General features: G+C 44.8%; 1 protein-coding gene and 1 long non-coding RNA gene across 8 annotated transcripts in view; both read right to left on the bottom strand.

The window, feature by feature from the left end:
* Nucleotides 1–23,198, bottom strand: part of METTL24 (methyltransferase like 24) — a 42,745-nt gene that overhangs the window by 5,207 nt on the left and 14,340 nt on the right. For 6 of the 7 annotated variants that reach the window (XM_066994433.1, XM_066994434.1, XM_066994432.1 and 3 more), the window contains exons 2-4: nt 18,984–19,082; nt 15,863–16,002; nt 10,425–10,653 (exon numbers count right to left, since the gene is read on the bottom strand). In XM_066994433.1, coding sequence (XP_066850534.1) covers nt 10,425–10,653; nt 15,863–16,002; nt 18,984–19,082 — 468 coding nt within the window. Of the gene's footprint in view, nt 1–10,424; nt 10,654–15,517; nt 15,698–15,862; nt 16,003–18,983; nt 19,083–23,198 lie in introns of those variants that run through there. The other variant, XM_048081111.2, reaches the window with a different exon arrangement.
* On the bottom strand, nt 280–8,386 carry LOC136790465 (uncharacterized). Its single transcript, XR_010830426.1, has 2 exons — nt 5,459–8,386; nt 280–3,969 (listed from the first exon to the last, which is right to left on the bottom strand). It is a non-coding gene; the product is annotated as an uncharacterized lncRNA (long non-coding RNA).

The following is a 23,198-nucleotide window of genomic DNA, read 5'->3' as shown; positions in this document are numbered from 1 at the left end:
GAAGTACAGCATGCCAACTTCCTGAAGAATACCAAGAAACCACTGACAGCAAATCAAGCTAAAGACCACGGAGACTGTGCTGTGGTCCTGGTTAAAGGAAGCCCTTTAGCAGCAAAGGATGCGAACCTGCAGAAAGAAGACTTTCATCTCCATCCCAAAGACATCGGAAGATGGCCACGGCTCTTCTCCTGCCCAGAAGTCCCAGGAGGAGATGTGGCTCTCTGAGGATCCCACGTTCCCTTGTCCCTCAGACCTCCCCTAAGGGCATCTCCTTCCCCGGGGATGAAGGACAATGGGCAGGGGCCACGGCAGGCCCCACAAGGGCTGGGAGCTGCCTCTCTGAACAACCCAGCACAGCTGAATTAAGGGCCAGGGAGGGAAGAGAAGCAAAAGCTAGGGGACCAAAACAATATCCTTCTGCTAGCAAAATGTCATCTCACAGTCAGATGACAAATTTCAGGGGCAGGAAGCCTGCTTTATCTGCGCTCTTACGAGCTGTGTGGTTTGTAATGCACTGTAAGTAATCATTACAGAGCTTGAAACATCAAACTGCAGATCGCAAGAGTGATTACAAGACATTTAGTCTCTTTTTCTGTTCCAAATGTAAAAATGTGAGCAATTAGAACTAACTAGGTTATCACAGAAGAAGTAGAAAAATGTGGCTTTTTTAATGTTTTCTCAGCGCTTCGCTACTCTGAAAAGCCTTGTACCAGTTACACTCGGGGAAAAAAATGAAGGCCTTCCCTCATGCACAACCAAGCATACAAAACAGCTGAGAAAGAATGGGTTTCAATTAGTGGAAGTTAACACGTGCAGCATGAACGCTCATTTCTCCTTTTCAGGGTAATGACTTGTTACTGAGCGTGCCTCCCAAAGCAGAGCCCGGAGCTCTGTCTGCCTTGATCGCTCTCGAAGCACCAGGGTTAACGGGGATCTCATCACGGGCTGCCCCGTGGGCACCGTTCAGAGCTCCCGGTGGAGCAGAGTCGATGGAGAGCGAGCAGCCGGGAAGCAGTTTAGCCATATTACCTCCAGCACCAGCTCAGCATGGCGAAACGGCAGCCAGGAAACCAGACACGGTGCAGGTCAGGCAGCCGGGGTCCCTCCTTGCTGCGGGAGCCAGCTGGGGGCATCAAGGGGAGACGTGGAGGTGGCTGCAAAGCAAGAGGGGAGCTCCCAGGTGCCCCATCCTTCTGCATCGCAGCCCTAGGGAATTTACCAGCAAAGAGGCACCCGCTTTTCCCTTTTTCCTAAGAGCAATTCTATATTTTCAGCAGATAAAAGTAGAAGAAAAAAAAAAGCTGTTTAATACGTATTTTGACAGCATACAGCTTTGCAAGTAACAAACACGTTCTTGAGTGTTGTTTTTTTTTAAACATAGCTTCCTTCTTGTCCGATCCGCAGTCTTCCAGCATGATACTCCTCTCTCTTTCCTTGCCCTTTCTTTCAAAATGCACCCAGCCCCTCCTCACCAGCAGGCAGGGGCTTGGATTTTAAGTCCCCTTTCATCCCCTTTTATTCTGAGCTGCGGCCGTGACTGATGACAGATGTAGCCTAACACCAAACTGTGCTCCCAGCTGCCTGAGAACCCTGTGCTCCCTGCAACTCCTGGGAGCAGGACCCATCCCTGCACAACCTGAGCCTCCCATCGGGGAGACGGGGACGGCTGTGGCCACGGTGAGCACTATGGGTACTGAAACCAGGGAAAAAAAATCAGCCACTACTGGTCAGCGGTGTACAGCTCCTTCAGATGACCTCCCGTCCTTCCTACTCACATTTACAACCTCCTCCATGAAGGTCTGTATCGCTGGCTGTCTAGCTTGCTACCCAGCAAGACCAGGGCTCCTCTACAGTGGCCCAGAGAGCAGGATCTACAAACCCCTAGCATGGAGCAGAGCAGCACTGTATGTAGGTGACGCCGAGGCAGAGGACCTGCCTGTCACAAACATCTCGAGCAACTTGCTCCTCTATCTCTTTAAACAGAGAACAATCTCCAGAACAGGCAGCAGGCAGCTCACTGCCAGCTGGGAGCTCGAAGTGATGCCTTCTCAGAGGAAACAGGGTGAGGAGCCACCGTGAGGACGTGGGGGCTCTTTAACACTTCCCCCGGCAGCAAGCTCCTAGCCTGCACAGAGCATCGGCAGCTCACCAGTGCACATCCCTGCTCAAGAGCACTCTGCCCCAGCTCCTGTTTGCACTCCGTTACATTTTCTGCTTTGTGCAGCTCTTCCACCGCAGAGGAAAAATCAAAACGTCACCTCATCGGGTCCCTCGGTCCCTGTGGAGAAGTGAGGAAGTGGAGAATGCCCACCGGGCAGCTCCAGAAAACCTGATCTTGAGTTATTTATCAGCCTGATCATCAGCAGGAGTTCTGCCCGCCAAAGCCAGGAGGAGCAAGAGCTGCGAGTGTGTGCGTGCGTGCAAGGGACAGAGGGCTGGGGCTGCTGTGAAGTGGTTGAGCACAGCAAACAGCATCCCGGCTGCAAGACCCTCTGCTGTCACGTAGTACCACGATGCTGTCTCGCACGGAAATGGTGGGGTGCCGCTGCTGGTGTCCAAAAGATGGTGGAGCGCTGGGGGAAACAGACTCTGAATACCTAATTTTTCTGAGGGGTCTTCCTTAACAACAGCAAAGGCAACAAAGAAAGAAAACGAAAACCTAAAAAAAATCCTCCTTCCTTGCTATTTTTTAGCAAACAATACTATGCCTTGAGAGTTGTGGGGTTCTTTTCAGAGCAGACCTACATAATTTCTGCAATGAAGTACTTTCATTACAATTCAGGCATCACACCTGCCTTTTTCCTAGGGGAAGAAAAGGCTACAGGTTGTACCTCACCCAGCCAACGTTAGCATTTAAAAGATCTTCCCTCCGTGCCTGACAATTGCATACGAAACACCACCTGTTCCCTAGAAACACCACTATTCTTATCGATACCTTGAGGATTGGTGGAGAGAATTTAAAGGAGGTGAAAGGAGATGCAGGAGACGAAGAGACGACCCCGCACAGGAATGCAGATGACGCATTTCTAGCGCGTGATACAGGTGGTGGGAGAGGTGGCGAGCAGTAAATCACTGACCAAAGACCTCTGCTCCCAGAAACATGAGGTGTTCAGGCCCACTGCTACTCACAGCCAAATTTCACTCCAGTTACGATGGAAACACCGCACAGGCAGCAGCAGCCTCAGCTGACTAAGCAAATAAGGAGCAATTTCCACTTTGATTTCATTATCACTGAAATTAAAAAATGCCTGCAGCCAGGATACTGTGTCAGGAGCAGCTTGTGGATTACTCAGGGGAAACCACAACGAAGTTGCAGAAGGCAGAAGCTCCACCTGCAGCTGGAAATAGCCGCACCAGTTCGATTGGCACTTAGGTTTCAGCAACAGGACTAAAATTCACTAACTCACTGGCACATCCACAAAGGAGAAGGTCAATGCACACACACCAGCTAGTGCTCAAATTGCAGCTCCGGTGTAACTCCAAGGAAATTGGTCCCATTACACTGCCAATGAATTGGGGCCAGCATGTACAAACATAACCTCAAAGGGACTGAATGTGTGTGTTACGGGTAATAAGTCTTGCCTGAACTCATAAATCAATTTACAGAGCCCGAGGCAGATGCTTATTGTAGAATAACACGCTCTCCAGCACTCTGAGCCTTTGCTTTAATGGCATGACTTAAAAAAAGATACTACTTTACATTTTCTAGCTAGCTTGACTGAAGTTATTATCTCTGGTGCTCTCCCTTTCAGCACAACCAGCACAGAAATTAGGCGTGTGAGACATCTGCAGAACTCGGGACTTCTAAGAGAGATGCTGAGCACACAGCTGGGTTTGGAGGCACTGCCACAGCTCCCCACATCCTACAGTTTTTCCTCTCTGTATGCCTTGAAGTTGCCATGCACCTTGCCTAATCCCTCTTGCATTCACCATATCTTCCTGGTTTCACACAGAAATCCGAGGCTGGAGCTGGAGCCAAAAAAAAAAAGAAAAACAAAAAGGGGATGTGTGGAATTAAGACAGAGAATTTTTAAGGATGCTCTCACTCCCTGTGGTCTTCTCAGGTCCCCTTCCCAGCCCCACAGCGTCTGCTTGTTGCACTGCACCGCCTGCTCACCGCCCGCACCGCTCTCAGCACCCAGTAGCAAGTCCCCCTTTCTTATCCCCCCTGTTTTTCCTGGATCACTTACACGTGCACACATTATCAGCGTGGCACAGGTCACATCTGGCAGTATTTTCCCACTACTTGCTCAAAACACAACAAAAGCCCCAAAAGACACACATACTGTGTGTGACACCGAGCAGAGCTGTGCTGTTCACAGCCAAGTTAAACTCTGACTTTCTGCAATTACCACTCTGTAGTGAATACGGAACTGCAAATCATTTTCTTAATTAAAAATGATTCCAACTATCACATCTGAGAGCTGCTGAAATAATTCTCTGCCAGGAAAAACGAGACAGAAAAGAAAGTCCTCTGGATACTTCGGTAATTTCATCTGACTCTGATGAGAGAGGAAATGATTCTTGCAGGTCTGGGGAATTTGTTTCTCATTGTGTTCGTCGCTAATGGAATTTTCTCACGCTTCAGCACTTACCCTGCTTTTTGGTGACGTTCTGAAGTGTTATTACTTAAGAAAAAGAGGAGAATAGGATGAGGAGGCTGCCTCACTCAGCTGGACTGTGCCTCTGTGCTACTAGGGCAAGTCACTCGAGGTGGGACGCACCTCACCCAGCCTTAGACATGTCAACCCAAACCAGCTGTCCAGTTCTGTATAGACCACAGAGAGGAAGAGGAACTTCTGAAGGGCAATTTGAGATGGGCAGTTTGTGCCATCCAGCCATGTTTTAAGTGCCCGCCCTTGCATGAGATGAACTGCACCTTAAAGGTTTGCCTTGAGTTTATGAGGCCCTCAACAGCTATCTCCAATGCAGACACGTGAGTTAAGGGAGAGCTCCACGCTTCTCCTTCCCTCGGCAGGCCATTTATTTAGATTTTAAGGTCTTTGGGTTATGGGATTGTGCCTGCCTGGCTGATAAGTGGTGGCAGCGGAGGCATTTTCAGGGGAGGAATGGGAGTATGGCAGTGACAGCCTGAGACCCCACCAGGGCTCTGGAGCACCGCTCTGACCACTTGTCTTCCAGCTGCAAGAGGGGCAGGCAAAAACTAATAAGATATTATGGAAAACGTAGGATCTTTCCTGTCAGAGGAGACTTAGAGGCCAGTACGATAACCCTACCAAAACAAAGGCTGTTCTTCACAAATACATCTGGGGAGTAAATGGCAGCCGCAGAAAAAGGGCCACTTAAGCCTAAGGTTCTGAAAATAGTGATGCTATCATCAGATGAAGGGTGTCTTTCTTCCTTCTAGAACTACGATTCTGGAAAAGCCCCAGATAAGCACAGTACAGCAAAGAAAAAAAAATAAATAAGCCCTTTCAACAGAACTCCAAACATTTACCGAAGGATTTGTGCAACACAGCAACTCAAGAGATCCGGTCTCCTTTGGCTGCTCTGACGCCGGGCCAAACAGAGCAGCACGGGGATGTGAACTCGTGCTCCCACCTCGGCAGGCTGAGCGGGGCTGTCCTCCGGCCACAGCAGCAGAGGCCACGAGGACACAGCTCCCTGCAGAAGTTCCCGGGCTTCCGAGCTGCTGGCTCCTCATCCCGAGCTCAGGGCAGGATCAAAAACTTCAACGACAGCTCTGGCCCCGGCAGTCCCATGGTGCACATAGTAATGCGTGGCTGCGTGGATTTGGTTGCTCCAGAAGTTGAAGGTGGACTCTTCCCAATCAGGAGAGTTAATTTTTTGTTTCGTTAATCAAATCTCCACGCGCAACTAACTTGTTCTGCAGTTTTTCCTGGGCTTTTATTTTGTATTTATTTATGTACTACCAACATTGAGTTGATTTTAAATCACAAAGGTAAATTGATCTTCTTTAATCTTTGCTCTTCCACACCACTCTTCATAAAGCTGAAAGTGCAGCATGAAATGGAGTCTGCAGTATCTGCTTTAGGAGATGAGGCAAGGGATAAATCACTTGCTGAGGAGGAGATGAGGTTATTAATCAAGACGGCTGCAGGGTGTAAGGTTTTGGGGTTGTGTTGTATTAAGTAACAGGTGAAAGGGAGTCTTTTTTTTTTTTTTCTCTTAGCCAAGTTGTCAAACAAACAATTCTTCATGCAGATGCCAGCGTAAATTAAAGCTTTCTAATCAAAACTGGGACTTAAAGATCTCTTTGCATTTCTTTTAATAATAAACGATGGCACAGTCTGGTCTCTTATGATTTGTTCAAGATGACTTGAGTGGAAGGAGTTGAACGCAGCTCTGCCATCCCCCAAAAGATATGCCTATGAGCACTTCCTGATTAAATGAAGATGATACTTTGCATGCTCAGACTCTCCTTTCTAGTTTAATTTGTTTTCCAGGAAAGCACTTTATTCACTGCTGCCTTGCGCCACCAAAGAATGCAAATTCACAGCCCTTACTGATGGCAGCACATGAGATTTGACCTGCAGAGCTCAAGAAGACAACAAACTACTTCTGAATTAAGAGTTTGTGCACGTGAACATGCATGGCTGAGTCTCAGGCACATCCACTCAAGGCAGAATGAACTCTTGCTTGCTTCTGCTGCTCAGGGCCTTCTGTCGAAGGTTTTAAATTTTGCTTTACAGCACGATCTTTAGAGTGTAGAATACATGTAGCAGCCTGATTTGAATTTCTGGGTAAGGGTGGTGACTCTTTGTGGAGGGTATAACGTTGGAGTGGGAGGGTGGAGTTTGCATTTCAGCACAGCCTTTTCTTTACAGTCTTCCTGCATACTGAAGACTGGGCTCCATGGAATGCAGCAGCCTTCGGAGGATGACACCAGTACTAGCTACAAAGCAAATCTCTGCTGGGACTAGGTGAACAGTTTATTTAGACAGCCGAATTGCCCCCCTTGTAACGACTGCAATTCAGACTGGTGAACCCCTTGCCAGACCATGGAACTGGTTGTGACAAATCCAGACCTGATGAAATTCAACAAGGACAGCACCAAGTCCTGCAGCTGGGGAGGAAGGACACACTGGACAGCCTGGCTGGCTGGAGAGCAGCTCTGCAGAAAGGCCCTGGGGTTCGCTGTGCAAAGAAGGTCAACAGCATCCTGGGATGCATTAGCAGGAGCATGGCCCATCGACCAAGGGACACGATTATCCCCCTGTATTCAGCACTTGTGATAGTACATCTAGATACTGTGTACAGTTTTGGCTCCCTGGATATAAGGAAATACTTTTTTTCCATGATGAGGACCACCAAGCAGGACAATAGCTTGCCTGGAGAAGTTGTGCAGTCTCCACTTTGGAGAAAACTCAGTGCTTTTCACGATTCGAGTGGAAAAAACTCTGAACATCCTGGTCTGACTTCATAGCTGCCCTTGCTTTGAGCTAGGGATTGAACTACAGGACTCCCAGAATCTCTTCTGACTTCAATTATCCAGTGATCCTATATGAATGAAGTTCCCCGTCCAGCTATCAATGATCGATGGGGAACACCAGTACCATAGCACCCTCACTCCAGCAGTCTGTGAGAGAATATGTAAAAGGTAGCTTTCACAAAGCTGAACCGTGATGAAATAAGAAAGAAAACCTTAAGCATTCGGTGTCTTTCTCCCTTTTCTACACTATTCATCAGCAGTGCACTGGAGAGTACCCATAAGAAAAAAAGAAAAAAAAAAGAAAAAAAAAAAAGATTAGGAAAAAAATATATGAGAAAGATTGATTTTTACATCTTTATCCTCTCCAGTGGCTGATAAAATACTGAAGATACAGGTATATGAAGATACTGAAAATACTGATATATCTCCGAAGATACACCAGCAAATTTTCAGTCTAGATCTGTGTGCCAGGAAACAGGACTCTCACTACATCCTTTGGAGATTATTCCAGCACTTAAAAAGATTTCTCTCTCTCATAGTTCCCCAAAATAGTCTGACTGCATGTCTCCGTTTTCAATCTCATCCTATTATAGAATTAGATGATTCCTCTACCTCCAGGCTATTTACACTCCTCAGAGAACAGAGGACTGTTATGTCACGCAGCCCTTTAGAAAGATCAAGTTCATTTAATGCTTCCTCAAATCCACTCCAACAGCAAAAGAACTGTTTGTGTTTCTTGTCATAATAACAGAATGGGTTTCCACTTCTGTGGGAGGGCTCCCAGTACCGACTGCCGAATAGCAGGTGTGCTCTCATTCGAGCCAGAGAGGGAAATAAGCCCGTCAAGTTCTTTGATGTCTTTGCACACAAACCCCCCAGACTGCACGGTTTCCTTTCAAGACTGCAGTGGTAAGACCTACAGGAGGCCTTGTCTGTCCCCTCTTCAACAGTCCCTGACGTCAGTGGAAATATTCTCATTCACTTGGAGGGTCTTGGATCGAGTCCCAAATCTTTAAGAATAAAAGCAAGGAGAAAATGAGGCATTAACTTCAAATGATGTTGCTCAGAATTCCTCCCTTGAAGTGGGAAAAGAGCAGCTTTGAGGGTAGGCGTCAGGATTTTTAAAGTTAAAAAGAATGGCACCAAGAGCATGTTTCAAATTTCTAACTGAAAAAGTGCTTTGGAAAATATTATGGAAACTGTTTTGAATTAACTTATTTATTTAGTCCAGGGAACATTCCACTTGCATTCACCGGAAAAACGAAAATGTGAGTGTCACAGCAGTTACTTTGATGTCCTTGTCATAAATTGGAGCGTACCAGTGTCTTAACGCAACACACAGCTCTTCAGGTGGCCTTCCAAGCAGACAAAAGCTAAGTAGAACAATGTAAGTAGAACAGGTTTATTCAGGTATTTCCCAACTAGGAAGCATCAGAAGACTGCCAAGTAGGTAATGGCTGTACGCTGACTGAGGAAAGTCAGCTCCTGACCTCACTAATGTCCTAATTTGCGCAGGGAAGCCATGTGAATGCTAGTAGACTAAATGGCCACGCATGGTGTTCATGTTGTGCCAACACACTTAACCAAATCCTGTGCTGTGTGTGCACAACTACAGAAAAGCCCGATCCCACACGTTATGTGAGCGCTGTGGTCCAGGGCCGCCCTCCAGCTGGGTGCTTTCATGTCAGGCAGCTCTCACCCAGAAGTTTACACACTCAGATTCACAGCTACACTCCTCTAATTCACAGCAGGTCTCACGAGCGCCCCGCGCCAGTCCGTGACAACCAACTGACTGTTCCCAGCAGGTCTCGTGTGTCACAACGTTCGTGTGCTTTTTCTGGATCAGGTCATTAATCATTTGCTCTGTGAGTAATTCATCTAAAATCAAAACAATCAATGTGAGGCATACGTCAAAGGAAAGCCATCTCTGTCTCTCCCCAGATGTTTCACTAATGCACAACCTAGGACAATTACAGTATGACTAAGAAGCAGGGAAAAGATGCTTTTTCTGCTCTTCTCTTCAAAATGGTTCAATCAGGAGAGCTGAACCAAAAGAAAACGCTAAAGAAAAGCGAGAAATGAACTGAAAAGGACATCTTGAGTTTTATAATAACAAACCAAACAAATGTTGCACTGCTTGCTTGCTTTGTAAATCCTACAGAAAAGCTCCTCCTTAGCTCAGGCTGTCTATTTCTTAAAAAAAAAAAACCAAAAAAAAAAAAAAAAAAAAAAAAAAACACAAAGACATGCAGAACTAGCTGCAGGCAATGAAGTATATTAGCATTTCAATTCATGCTAGTATATCCTCTGAGGGAAAATCTCTCTTGAAAGCAACCTAATCCTGTGTGTCAGGAACTTCCTCAAATGTCTTTTGGCAACAGTTAGCTGAGAATTGAAGATTTCTTATGTATTTACAGTTCCTTTAAAAAAAAAAAGGAAATGTTAAAAAAACAGAGCACTGCCAATTTCAAAGCAGGATGTTTTTGTTGACAAAAACTGTGGTTAGGACTAGTAACCCTAAAAATCTAAACAACCCATCCATTACCTCTTCTCTTCTAGTTGTTGATGCAAATATTTTTGTCTTTGTAAACTGTGCTGCTTGAGTAGTTTAGTACTCTTACCCAAGCAATGACCAGAACTTCCACAGGACTGAAAACACAAATGCCCAGTGTCACCAGCTAGCTGAAGGGAAAAGGAAGGGAGAAGGAGGAAAGTATTTGGCTTGTGATTTAAAATCAAAGTGGCTGTTATCAGCGCACAGGAAAAGCGAGATAGAAAAGACACTCCTAGAAGGAATGCCTTGCAAGTGTTTCTGAAGAAAAAACTGTTGTCGGGAGATAACCTTGGAAAGCACCTGAGCTCCTGAGACAGCAAGAATCACAGAATCACAGAATGGTTGAGGTTGGAAGGGATCTCTGAGGTCATCTGGTCCAACCCCATTGCTCTACAAGTTCTGCAGCCTTCCCAACACTTAACCTTGCAGTCCGAAACCTGCCGCCCGGGTCCTTACCTTCTGGTGTCCAAATTCGTTCAGTATCGTGCCCAGCTTCTTCGTGTTGCTGTGAAGTCTATGAGCAGCAATGGCTGGATTGGGATCCCTCCAGTCAACAGAGAGGCGATGGTACCAGAGGTGCCGACCCTCCTGGATGTGCGCTGACTTGATGCTGGGGTCGAAGCGATGCACCTCGCAGCCGCTGTTAGCCATGCTGATCTCAAACTGGTTGTCATCGTTGCCCAGCCTACGGAACAAACAAGACGCAAATACTGATGTTGCAAAAAGACCTACTGGTGAGGAGAATATCCCGAGGACTGTGGCATGCAAGAAGGGAAAATCCAACCTGTTGGTTTCTGAAGCAGAGTGGAGGAGCTGTCATGCTACTTCTTGGGATTTTATCCACAGTGCTGTGTTAGGTTATCTAACCCTAATTCTGATGAGACAACCAGAAATAAAGATGAAGAACAATAATGCCCACTGTAGATTCGGAATAAGTACTTAGATAAAGAAAAATTACAGGAACAGATGCAGAAGAACAAATGTATTTAAAATGCATACAATGCTACTTTGTAAAAATCAATCATATTTCCTACCATATCTACACAACGATGACCCACAATGGCCACCAATGGGGATAAGATGCAAAAAACAAATTGCTCTCTTAATCTGTGTACAGGAAGACACAGATTAAAATGCAAATTTAAAAACACCTCTTTCCCAACAGCAGCAGTGTTTTTACTCTTAGAGAAAGATTGATGCTAAATTGAAAAAGACCCTAACGAAGGACAAACAGCCCTATTGTACAGAAAATAGTGTCATCCCAGCCCCTGTCTCTGCAAAGAAAAGATGTGCTTTATGAGGCTGTGCCACACTCCCACCTCCTACGGCCAATTGATTCAGACAGGATAAAAGAAAACTAAAAACTCTGGTATTTTCCATTGCAATCACATATCTGGACCTCAGGCCTTCCCTGCTGTGTAAAATATGATGTCCTCTTCACCTCTTCCCCTCCAAGCTCGTTCCAAGTGTGGTTTGAATCATAAACTAAACCTTAAACTTAATCAAAATCATGCTGTTGGATACACACGTGTAGCACTGGGAAGGGAATCAAGGTTTTTTAATTCAGCACATCAGCCAGTTGTACAAATTGAAAATATCCACTCTGTACTCTGTACAGCATGGCCTTTATCTACCGCAGACAAACCGTTGTAGGGCAGTACTCTTAGAGGTACTGACGCAGCACCTGCTACATGGCAACACAATTATGCTTAGGCGTATTTAAAATGGTGTGAGACTGAACTAATTCTGGCTATGTGCATCAACGTGTAAAACGTGATAAATTTTACATCATACTACACCGGGATACAACATTAAGGCAGCACTAAACGTTTGACATAGATGACATGTTGGTAAACTAAAGTGAATCCAACTCCTGATACACTGTTTGGAAGAGCATGTATTTTGGGAGTTACCAACATGGTATCACATCTGCCAAGCCTAAGGTACCAGTGCCCTGCTAGAAGGTCCTCCACTGAACCACCTTCCCCTTCAGGAGTCCTGGGTGAGTAGAAGGATACGGGGATTGCAAGAACAGCCCAGCATGCTTTTAATAACGATTGTATTTCACAGGACTCCAGCCCATAGAGATGTGTGGGAGGGAAAGAGGGCAGTTTTCTTTCACTACATTCAGTAGACACCAGGAAAAAAGTTCAGAAGTTAACCAAGTGAATCGGCGTGTTTGTTTGCATATGGCATTCTACAGAAGGGGCGCAGATGAACAAAGACCGGCGTAATCCCTTCGGAATGAGAAGCTGGCTGGAAAAGAACAAAATACAAATTGTTTGGGACAAATGCAGCATTAGAGCAATGAGCCTACCAGCGACCCATGGACACATGCATCCGTGACACACTTCTAACGGTTCCAGCTGGTGCAATCCAGATGCTTTGGATGCAGGCAGGCCTCAGGCTGCCTTCAAGCAGATTGTTACTCGTATGTGGACTGCAAAGGGAGGCTTGCAGTGGTGGAAAACAGAACAAAAAATAGTTGACGGTGAAGAAGGGGTTGGTATATCTTCTGACACTCGGGCTAACAGCTCACATTTATGCCTGAAGAGAGAACTAATCAATCACAAGTACTTACCAGACAAAATAAGGTTGCTACAGAACTGCAAACTGGTTTGAAAAATGCCAGGCTCACATGTGATCATGCCAAATGAGAACACAGCACAAGAGAGGTAAACAAATGAGTTGTTTTTTTTTTAAAGTTTTTCTGTTAATTAAAAAGGATTTAAAAAAAAAAAAAAAGGCAGCCTTAAGAAATGTGTTGAGGTCACAGAAAAATAGCAAGGCCACCAGAAGAGACCAGCTGCTGTCTTCCAGTAACAGCAAAATAAAAAATGCTAGAGACACCGACCTATCTATCCCTCACAGAATAAGACAGAGCTTGGCTACAGAGATGGGGTTTGCACGTGGTCCCCTGCAGCAGAGGTAAAGGTGAGCCTTAAAAGCAGCAGAAAACATATCCTGCAGATGAGCCCTGTGCAAGAGGAGCAGAAGCACTGCTGGACCCGCTGCCAGCTCTCGTGGACAACTGCAGCTGCTCCAGCATGGGGTGCTCCAGCTTCCAAAGGGGCCACAGGTCAGTGGTGTAAAAGAACGCATATTAAGGTCCAGCTCTCCCTTTCTGGCCTCTTTTTCTTCCCCTCTCTTTTCTTACTCAAAGGCAGATAAGCAATTTCTGCATCTCAGAAAAAAGAAGCATCCCCTGCCTGGATCCTAAAGCTCCTGCAATTTAAGATCCTCCTAAAATAGGCTTTTACGTGGTGTTGCAGTGAGACTCTTCAAACCTCAACTGTTAAGTTTCTGAAATCCTATTAATTTATATTATCCCAGCTTGAGTGCCTGCCTGTTGTGTTTGTAACAGACTTAACGTAATCTAAGCAGATTTAGCACTAATAACTACAGCTCACTAATGCACACTGCAATTACACATCACACTGGGAAATCCTACCCCCAAGCACAAACATTGCTGCCTCCCAGTAGCGGAAGCCACGAATGCTCATCTAAAAAGACCTCCAGACATTTCAGACAGTGCTTACTCCCATTCAAAAGCAACCTCCTTTATAGCATTCATGAGGCAAAGTCTAAGCAGCATGCTTTCTTTAATTTTTAATGATTTATGGATTTAATTCAAGATTCCCAGTAACACTCACACTGAACTTTCACATTTGTCCTCCATCCATCCCCTCCGTGGAGAATGTTCTTTGTTGAAAGCAGATGCTTCCCATTTGCTCTTTATGAAGTGTATGAGATAAAGAAAAAAAATGTTTAAAGGGGATTTTTGTCTTACTTGAGCAAAATTATTTTTCTGCCTGTCATGAACTAAAGGAAGCGAGTCTGACAGAAGAATTATGCAGCAACCAGCTCCAAAGGCTGCGGAAGGAATCCAAAGGATTAAAAACTGTTCCTCCTTAACCTCAAATATTTTTCTTTTATATTTTAGCTGTTTCGTTAGAGGCATCACAGCTGGGTATTTACTGCACATGTGTATCTGATGATTGATGGAAGAGTCAACATCAGTTTCAATCTCTGCTAAGCCCTACTGTTCTGCCACTACAGAAAATCTGGCATTTGGGCTCCCTGCACCGTATCAAAAGCAGCACCACATAAAGCACCGGAGTACACTCACTAGTTGAGATTTGTTCAAAACCACCTGCAAGTTACCTTTGTGCTGCTCACCTTTGTGCTGGGTCTGTTTCCCAGCACAGATGAAATAAACTCTGCATTGTGTCTACTTGCTAATTCAACAAAAATTTCATCCAAAATATCCAAAATATCAAAAGGCAAGAGGCACATTAATAACAGAGCTCGGGTCTAATATTAATGATCACGTAACTTGAAGGGTAAGGTCTATATACTAGTTCCACTGAACTACAGGCACTTTGCCAAGACACCTAAAGTGAACAGCTGTGTTATCCTAGACTTCCTCTGTAATCAAGTGAAGGCTGCAGCTACCTCCAGAAGGTTACTCAGCTTACCTGGTTTTCCACCCAAATGTGCCCACCTCTCCCTGCAGACGACCTGAGGCAATGAGCCAGTACTGCAGCTGAGCAGGCACAGACTGTACCTACGTGTGAGATAATACAGCATCTCTCCTAACTTCCACAGCAAAGTGAAAAACTGAGCAAAAACCTTCATGTAAACCTATAGTTCGCATTAAAACTAAGTAAGCATCATTTGAAAAGGGTTCTAAAAAGCATCAGCAAGTAAGACCAGTGCTCAGAAGGAGTTTGCTCTCTGCAGGTATGATTCATCCCTGAAGGGCTCGGTATTGTTGTTCTGCCACAGCGATATTCATAGCTGAACAAGACCTGAGAGCTCCTCGCTCTCTGAGGAGCTTGTTCTTTACAGCTCAGTACAAGATTGATCCAAATAAAAGCCCACACAAATTAATAGAAAGCACTCCCTATGAAAGCAGCGTACCCTGGATCCACTTTACTTTAATTGCTGGCGTTAACTGCCATGTGCTCATCACTGAGAAATGTCACCCAGACGCAGTTCTTTGCCATGGACCGTTTCTGAACCCGCAGCAGCAATATCACAGAAACAGCCTGTGCTGGTTCAAGGGAGAAGAAGCCCTCCAACGCACCCCCAGCCTAAAGCTGGCTCACGGGACCCCAGAGTCGCACTGGGCAGCAGTCACAGAGCCACCTGTGTGAAATGAGGTCCAGATCCTGCTGATCACCCTCCTGATGCAACTGTGCACTGAGGGACAATGTGAAGGGCCAGTGGCCTGACAAAGTCTGAGGACTGAGTTCCCTCGTCCTTGCAAGAGGCAGAGGCATTATCAGCAGGGAAACAGGCTGCAGTTGTGGTTTTGCTACCTGCAAAACCACTTGTACTGTCGAGAGCGAAAACTTCAGTCTCAAGTGTTGTAAACATCACACACACTACAAACGTTTTAAAATAAGGCCACAATCACCTTCATTATTATCACTTCGGCACACATCACCCCTGAAGTGCTCAGCAATCACATTCTCGTATGGAAATGTACAATTTCGTCCCAGGGGTAGTTAATGAAGTTTTAGAAGTAATGCTGCTTGAAGTACCTGGCAATTATGCAAGTCACTTCTGCTCAGGAAGACGCTGTACTGCTCCCCAGTTTATCTCACTAATTTCCATCTTCCTCTGCTGGAACTACCACTCACTGCTCACCGTGAAGCAATTTATTTTCATACTGACAGAAAAGTGAAGGAAAATGAAGACCCTTCCTGCAGAAAAGTTTCTCCCTAAAAACAGAGTTCACAGAAGCACATCAGCACATACTAAACACACCTGAACAAAGCCAGTATTTTAAAAGACAGCTTTGTTGCAGTCTGTGCTGCATTTAGAAGGCTCTTTGATGCTTGAATGCACCACGGAAAAATCTGCTGTCTTTTAAACGGAGCACTTACCCAAGGGAATAGAGACGGCACTGCTTGCTTCTGATCCGATGAATGAGGCCAAACCTCTCATCAAGGCAGACTGACCAGGGCTTCTTTGTGGTTTCGGAGTTCCCTCCTAGGCTGCTCAGGTTCATGTGTTCACATGAAATCTGTTGAAATCAAAGCATGTTTTATTTTAAGACGTAACTTTAAATTTGTTTTTAATTTGCCTTCTGGGAAAAGAGTGGAAAGAAGTTTCATTTAAATCTGCTTGTCAATCTGATCCGCAGCTATGGAAATTGCATCACTTTTTTCCTTGTTTGTCTGTTCTGCTTGGTGAAATTTAGGGCTTACATAATCCCCCAGAGAGCAACACAGTTTAAAAAGCAAATAATTAAACATTAATATTATACCCTGAAATCAATTTTCCTGAGAACACGTTATTTCAGCATTCAAATGCTTATTTTTTTTTCCTTTCAAACCTTGGAGTAGGTTCTGCATCCTGAACCGTGCTCAAATCATGTCACAATTCAATGTTTTAATCACAAATTGCAGTGTCACCGCAATGTATGCTACACACTACACCTGTAGCGTCCTGAATCTCCCAAAGAGATTTAATCATGACCTTACAACACCCCCTATTCAATAACAAAGGGATTTAAGCAAGTGTTTAGTTAAACAGAGGAATCATAGCACATGTCTGTGCTCTGCTGGCTTATTATATTTTGAGAGCTTCAAGTCAGGATAAAAGCATTGCAAAAGGAGAAGGGATACAGACACTGCAGGAGCCCTGCTGAGCCATCACAATGAGAAGTTGTTCCCTGAACCCAGAACCAGCTGTGGCTGCGGGGATGGGAGCTGGCACTGCCAGACAGCCAAAAAAAAAGGTGGAAAGATGACAATAGAGACAAAAACAGAGGTGAGAATGACAACTGGAATACAGCCCTTGCTGTGGTAGGCACTCTCCAGCATGTTCCTCAAAATAAGTAAATAAACCTCTATTTTTTAAAGTTGTTTAAGCTTTGAAAGATCATTATGCAGAGCATTGCATCCACAGAGCTGCAAGCTGCTTCACCACCTCCCTATTCCTGCTTAGCTCCTGATTCTCATGGAAAATTCATAAAAGCTAATACAGCATCTCTTCATGCTGCTCTCAGGATTTACTAAGTTTTAAGTGCTGATTTGCACTGCACCCCACTACCCATTTCCCTTCAGTCACTTAACAGTCAAAGAATAAATGGCATTGTGATAACAAGCACTAATTTTAAGCTACAGAAGAATAATGTGCTCTCTACAGAAAAATAAAAGATTCTGCAAAGCTGCCACTTAATTGACTCGTGGTATTATGAGCAATTCCAACCCTCAGAATTTGGAGCAATTTTAGCTAGCAATAGCTCTTTCTATTAAAATAAAACCCCAAATCAAAACACCTGAACCCTACCTTTAGCACCATCACCCGTCTGTTTACAGACACTGCTGCGCTGAGCTCACGTCCTGCTCTGGGCTTCCACTCGCTGCTGTCACATGAATAACAGCACGTGTAAGGTGGTTCATCTGGTCGCCAGACACTGGCAAGAAAAAGCTTTCTCTGGCCATACCCTGACCCACTGACACAGCATCTCCTGCCTCCAGCAGTGTGAGCTGCTCCACGCTACAGCAGGGAGCTGAACTCCAGCGGAGTAAGTAGCTCAGCAAGCAAAGATAACGAGAGTCCATGCTCATCTGCATAAGCAGGATCCCATTTCCAGAAATGCTCCTACTAGGCATGGAGTAACCCCATCAGCTGTTAATCCTGTAACAGCTGCCAGGTCAGAAACAAGAGTTTCTCTCAGTTTGTTGTTTTCACTTAGGCTTGTCCCCAGGGTCAGTTACTCTGGGATCAAAACTTCCTGATAAGTGTGTCAGAAGTGATAAACTCTCTGCTAATTGATGTCCTTGTAGGTTTTGACACAACTGGCAGAGTTTAGCAGCATCTGCCACTGTTTATTAAGGCAATGAGATGAGGGATGTTCTCAGCTTAACATGGTGCCTCAGCCTAAACTTGTGCACTGTAAAACAAGCAGCTCTACACACATCTCTTGCTATGTTGTCTTGCCTTTTTTCTTCTCAGTGCCAGCATCAGGGCAGGCAGAGACGCTCTCTTTGTGTTTCTGAGCATTTAGCCAGGGTACCACAAGCAGGAGGATAAGTGACTGCTCTGCTGCCCTCCCAGCTACCAAACTGTAGGCACAGCAGCATATTTTCCAGATATGCTTCAGGTGAGTCTTCTGCCTCAGCCCTGAAAGAACTGCACTGACAGAACTTCTTACGTGAATGACGTTTCAGTGAGCTGAGACTTTTTGCTGCTTTTCAGCAGAAGCAAATGGTGCAGTTAAATTTGCATTCAAGGTCCAATTCCTGATAGACCCAGGTACCTAAAGCACCCACCCCATCAAAACTGTGGGTATCCAGTACCTTTTCCGTTCTTTATTACAGGAAATACATGCATAAATGCTGTTGTGCAGAAGTGATGTCTCTATGAGGACCCAACAGCCCAATTTCCACACAGGCTGAGCCCTGGAACTATCTGTTAATGCACGCTGGGTTTGGAGATGTCACCTTAGAAAAAATACATAAAAATACTAATTCTCCAGGTCATCATCCCCTTTTTTGCCCTCAGGTAATCAGAGTTCTCTCGGCACTATTTGGAAAATTCATCCAAGCTAGGGACTGATGCATTGATCTCATTTTACTGTGAACCTCAAATGCATCCTTTTTTTAATGAACAGGACCGGGGTTATTGCGTTATTATTGAGAACTGAAGTGGCTAAGCACACGGCCCTCTCACTACAGACTGCTCACTATTTTTCTGTCTAAGAGACAGCGGCTGGGAGAGGAACCACTGCTGGGATTTCAGTCCTTTTGTGCTTCTGTCAGGACACAAATAGGTCTGTAAATAAAAAGCAAGGATATAATGCATGCTTTCTACCCTGTATTTTGACCTTTATGTTCATGGTGACCATCACTGCAACGTTGAGCGACTTTAGAAACAAAGCATATATCCAAAAGCAATTGCAAAAACAGTTTGGTGTGAGGCTAATTCCTTATCTGCGAGGGCACAGACTGTGTCAGGCAGAACCGTTTTCTGAATGGAGGCTGAAATAAAACCTACCTGAGAAGTGCTAATATACTTCAGGAACCTCAAGGCCTCAAAGTTCAGGGAAGGAGTTGGACTTGCCCATGGTTGCAGATCAATGTGCCACCTTACGGTCTGCAAAGAAAATAAATAAATAAATAAATAAATAAATAAATAAATAAAACCACTTAAAGGAACAGCATTCATTTTCAGCACAAACATAAAGCGCAAGGGCTAATAAATTAAGGAGATTTCCTTTCAAACAGAAAGAGTTTCCTAGGGGCTTGTCTGCACATGAAAGTTATTTCAGAACAAAGTAGGGTTTGAGCTACCGCGAAAGAGCATCTAAGTACGATTTATGATAATCAACTTCAAAAGCAGATGCAGCTAATTCAGAAAAGAGAGTTCTTTATCCAGAATACAAGTGTCAACACAGTTATTCTGGGACACCCAGGTAAGCCTCGGCTTATATAAATGCAGGAAGAAAAACAAACTCTGAATATCTAAACCCTCTAGCAGGACATCTGAAAACAGTGAAATCATTTTTATCTCTATTGCATTTTCCGTCTATCACATCTCTCTGCTCCAGCGTCCACTGAAAGAAGGATTTGTACTGCAAACACCAATCACCAAAGGAAACTTCTGCAAACAATCTCTTTCTTTTTTTTTTTTTTTTGGAAATCTAAAAAGATTTTCATCTCATTAGAAAAGATAGCTTCCTGCATTCTTTGAGAAAAGCCCCCTTCGCCCCCCACGCTTGCCTGACAAGATACACCAGAATCCTTTGTTTTCCCGGAAAAAAATGCCAGTGTGGCTCCCCTTGGCCCTACAAATCCTCATTTTCGTAACCACGGGGAACTAGCTGCAGTGGATGCTCTCTGTACTCCCTGTGAGGCCCATCAGCTTTGAACCTTGGGGACCCTGTCACTTTTTCAAACAACACTTCCCACGCAGACAAAGTGGGACAGAAAAGGTCTTCCAGGCATGTGCTCGCATAGCAGCAGGGCTCTGCACTCCCATCTGCGGTACCTTCCCCAAATTCTGCCTGCTTTCGTCGTGCTAGGAAATTTAGACGTGTTATCTCTTGCCCTCAAGTAGATATAAATACAAGCACGGTGTTAAGTTGTACTGAATTAAGATTGATTCCTCACGACTCTTCATCCTCAGGTGGGAGAACTCACTGCTGTGGCTGGGTAGGTAGTTTCAAGCTTCCCTTTAATCGGTTGTGATTAACCGGGCTTCCATAATGTGTGTGTTTTTTTCCCATAAATTAATTTCAACATTCAATAAACTACAAACCAAGCCACCTGGACGTGGTCCTAGGCAAGCAGCTCTGGGTGTCCCTGCCTGAGCAGGGGTTGGACCAGATGGTCTCCAGAGTGCCCTTCCCACCTCAGCTATCCTGTGATGCTGTGAAAAAAAAAAAACATTTGGGATTCCTACAGGACCTTATTTCACAAAAAGCCCTGGAAAGCATAGAGGAGATAACAATCATCAGGCCTGGATGGAGTCAGATGATGGAGGGGAGCAGCTCAGCCCTAAGGCCTGGGCTGGTGGGGAGGCAGCAGCCAGCCCCACTGGGGACCACGAGCCCGCGTGGTGACAGCAGGAATCCTCTGACACCAGGGAGAAAAGGAGAGGACAAAACCAGAAAACAAAGGTGATAAAAGAGGACCGTCAGACCAGATGGAGCTTGCCTTGAGCTGATATTACGAACGGGTGTTTTTTCAGCCAAAGCAAACATAGGCTGGAGTGAATGGGAGCCAGGAGGTCTGTATGAGGTTTATTGTTCCTTTAGGGTTTGCTCTTTGTTTTCTGTTGGGTTTTGTTTGTTTGTTTCTGTAAAGAGACACTGAAGAAGACATTTGATAACATATTTTTCAGAAACAGACAAAAGTAGCATCTCCCACCCCGAAGCTTGCTGTCTGCAATAGCAGGGGACCGCTATATCTGCACAGCACAGGGCTGAACACCAGCCAGCCAAAAAGCTCTGCAGCAGCATGTACCCCAGCACGCTGGCTTCAGACAGCGGCCTGCAAGCAGCTAACCCAGCAGGAGGATAGGTGCACGCTCGGGAGGGAAAAGTGTGTGATCTTTCAGAATGAGTCACAGTTCACATGGCTGAATAACGCTTGCAATGGCAGGAATGCCGTTGTTTCAACAGGCTTGAAAGCTGAAATGAAAATGAAGGCTGACAATCATTTTCGAGCAGAAGAAACCCCAGACACCTAAACATCTGTGCCCATTTGTTCTGAAATCGATTTGGATGAGAAGGATCTCATTAAGTAGTGGAATTACAGGGCAGCCATTGTGGGGACAGGGAAGAAAAAGAAGAAAAAAAAAAAAAAAACCACTATAATTAATCACATGAATGAGGTTCTTTTTCAGAAGAGTGGGGTATCAAAGAGCTACCACGGCTTACACTCAGCTCCTTAAAATGTTAAAGACGACAAACTGTCTTTCCACTGATAGGTCCCCAAAATTTATCAATAAATACACGAAAAGGAGGTTAAAAACACGGTGGCTTAATAAGTCAGCTTCACTAAAAAGAAAAGAAAAAGATCAACCTTTTCTATAGCCCTTTATATTTAAGAGCAACACACAAACGCTACTTTTGTGACAGAGCTCCTGATTCCCGGCAATGCTTTTGAATAGCTTCTCAGACGTCACCTTTGGTCCCTGGCCCCTTCCAACGAAGAAGCCCATTTCCACTCGCTAATGAATACATTTGAGGGGGCTGCTCGAACACCTACTGAACACCGACACTGGGCAGATCAGTAGTTACAATACAATGAGATCCACAAATGATGAACGGGGATGAAAGCAGAGTACGGCTCTTGAATCAGGTTGTCCGCGGGGGGTAACCCGCTGATGTCGGTGACGCAGTACGGGTACGTTCAGGACGGACAAAAAGCCCTCCTGAAGCTGGCATTCCTTATGCCCATCGGCAGCCTTTGTTTATAGTTTTTCAGATATTTTTTCAGCCTGCTCCATAGTGTTCGCACCCATGGAAGCCTTCTCAAACGAAATCTGCAAATAACGTGTACCCAGTCCCTGCAAACCAGGTGCTTTGGGAAAATCAGGTTTATCCCTGATAAACGCACACTCATTTCCTAGGAGTTCTTGCCCTCCAGGTTTTGTGACTCTATTTCCTCAAAGCAGACCTGGCAGTGGCATCGTGATGTGGCTTTCCTTGCTTGTAGACAGTAGCTGTGAGCAGATCCCTGTGGCTGCCGCACACATCACGCATTCATCCAGGAGGACCCAGAACACCAGTTCAGATTTTCTGCATCTCTGTCCACTGCTGTCACCACCGGTAGGCTATCTCCTGATGGTCAGGACTCATCTGACAAGGCACCATGACACCTGAACATGAGGATGTCCTGATTGCTTCTTCATATGAATAGATGACACCAGCTGGAAAGTTACAATACCGCTTAAAAATATCCTACTAAATATCCTCAAGTATCTCTATACATACATCATTTCACTTGTGGGCGCTTTACATTAAATTAGCACTGTAACGAAGATCAGTTTTCAGACAGACTTTTTTGCAAGCACTGGTCAGACACCAACTTCAGCAGTCCCAGAAGTATAACGTATATTAAGAAAATGCCACCCAGAGTGATGCCTAGGTTTTCAGTAGATGAGATAACCAGAGAGCGGAGAAAACCTTAAGTCAATGCCATTGCTTTCTTATGAAAGCTAGAATCCATTTGAAGGTCTGAATTTTTTTCCACATATTTCACACATATGGACTGATGTTCCCTTCAGACCAATCTGGCAGTAATCTGTGGTGACTTTTCCCCACAGACCATTTATTTCTATTTTTTTTCCCTCACCAGCCATCTGCGATAATCATCTGCTAATCCCTAAATAATCCATAGCACACATGTGGCATCATTTGTCATAAAAAAATCTGAAATTATAATAAAAAGTTTAAATAAGCATGTGCAAAAGGCTCATGATCTATCAGGTGTAAAATGGTAGGTTTGCAGAATTTCTGGCTTTTCTAGCATTAGCTTAGGCACAAAAGTGTAAATCATGAAATTTTTCCCAGATCAATTGTAAAGTTTCAGTCCAGTAATTCAAACAGCTCAACCCTTCCCTTCCCTTCTGTTTAAATGTGAAAGGGAATTAGTCAAGAACTTTCCCTTGTCTCCATCTTTTTAACTCAGTAACTGATTTTTCCTTCATTTAAGTTTTCTTCTTCTTTAGCAGCCTATTAAAATATCAGCCATGTTTATAGAC

This window comes from Anser cygnoides, chromosome 3 (assembly GCF_040182565.1).
Source record: "Anser cygnoides isolate HZ-2024a breed goose chromosome 3, Taihu_goose_T2T_genome, whole genome shotgun sequence".
Lineage (NCBI taxonomy): Eukaryota > Metazoa > Chordata > Aves > Anseriformes > Anatidae > Anser > Anser cygnoides.
This window is presented reverse-complemented; position numbering and strand designations above follow the sequence as displayed.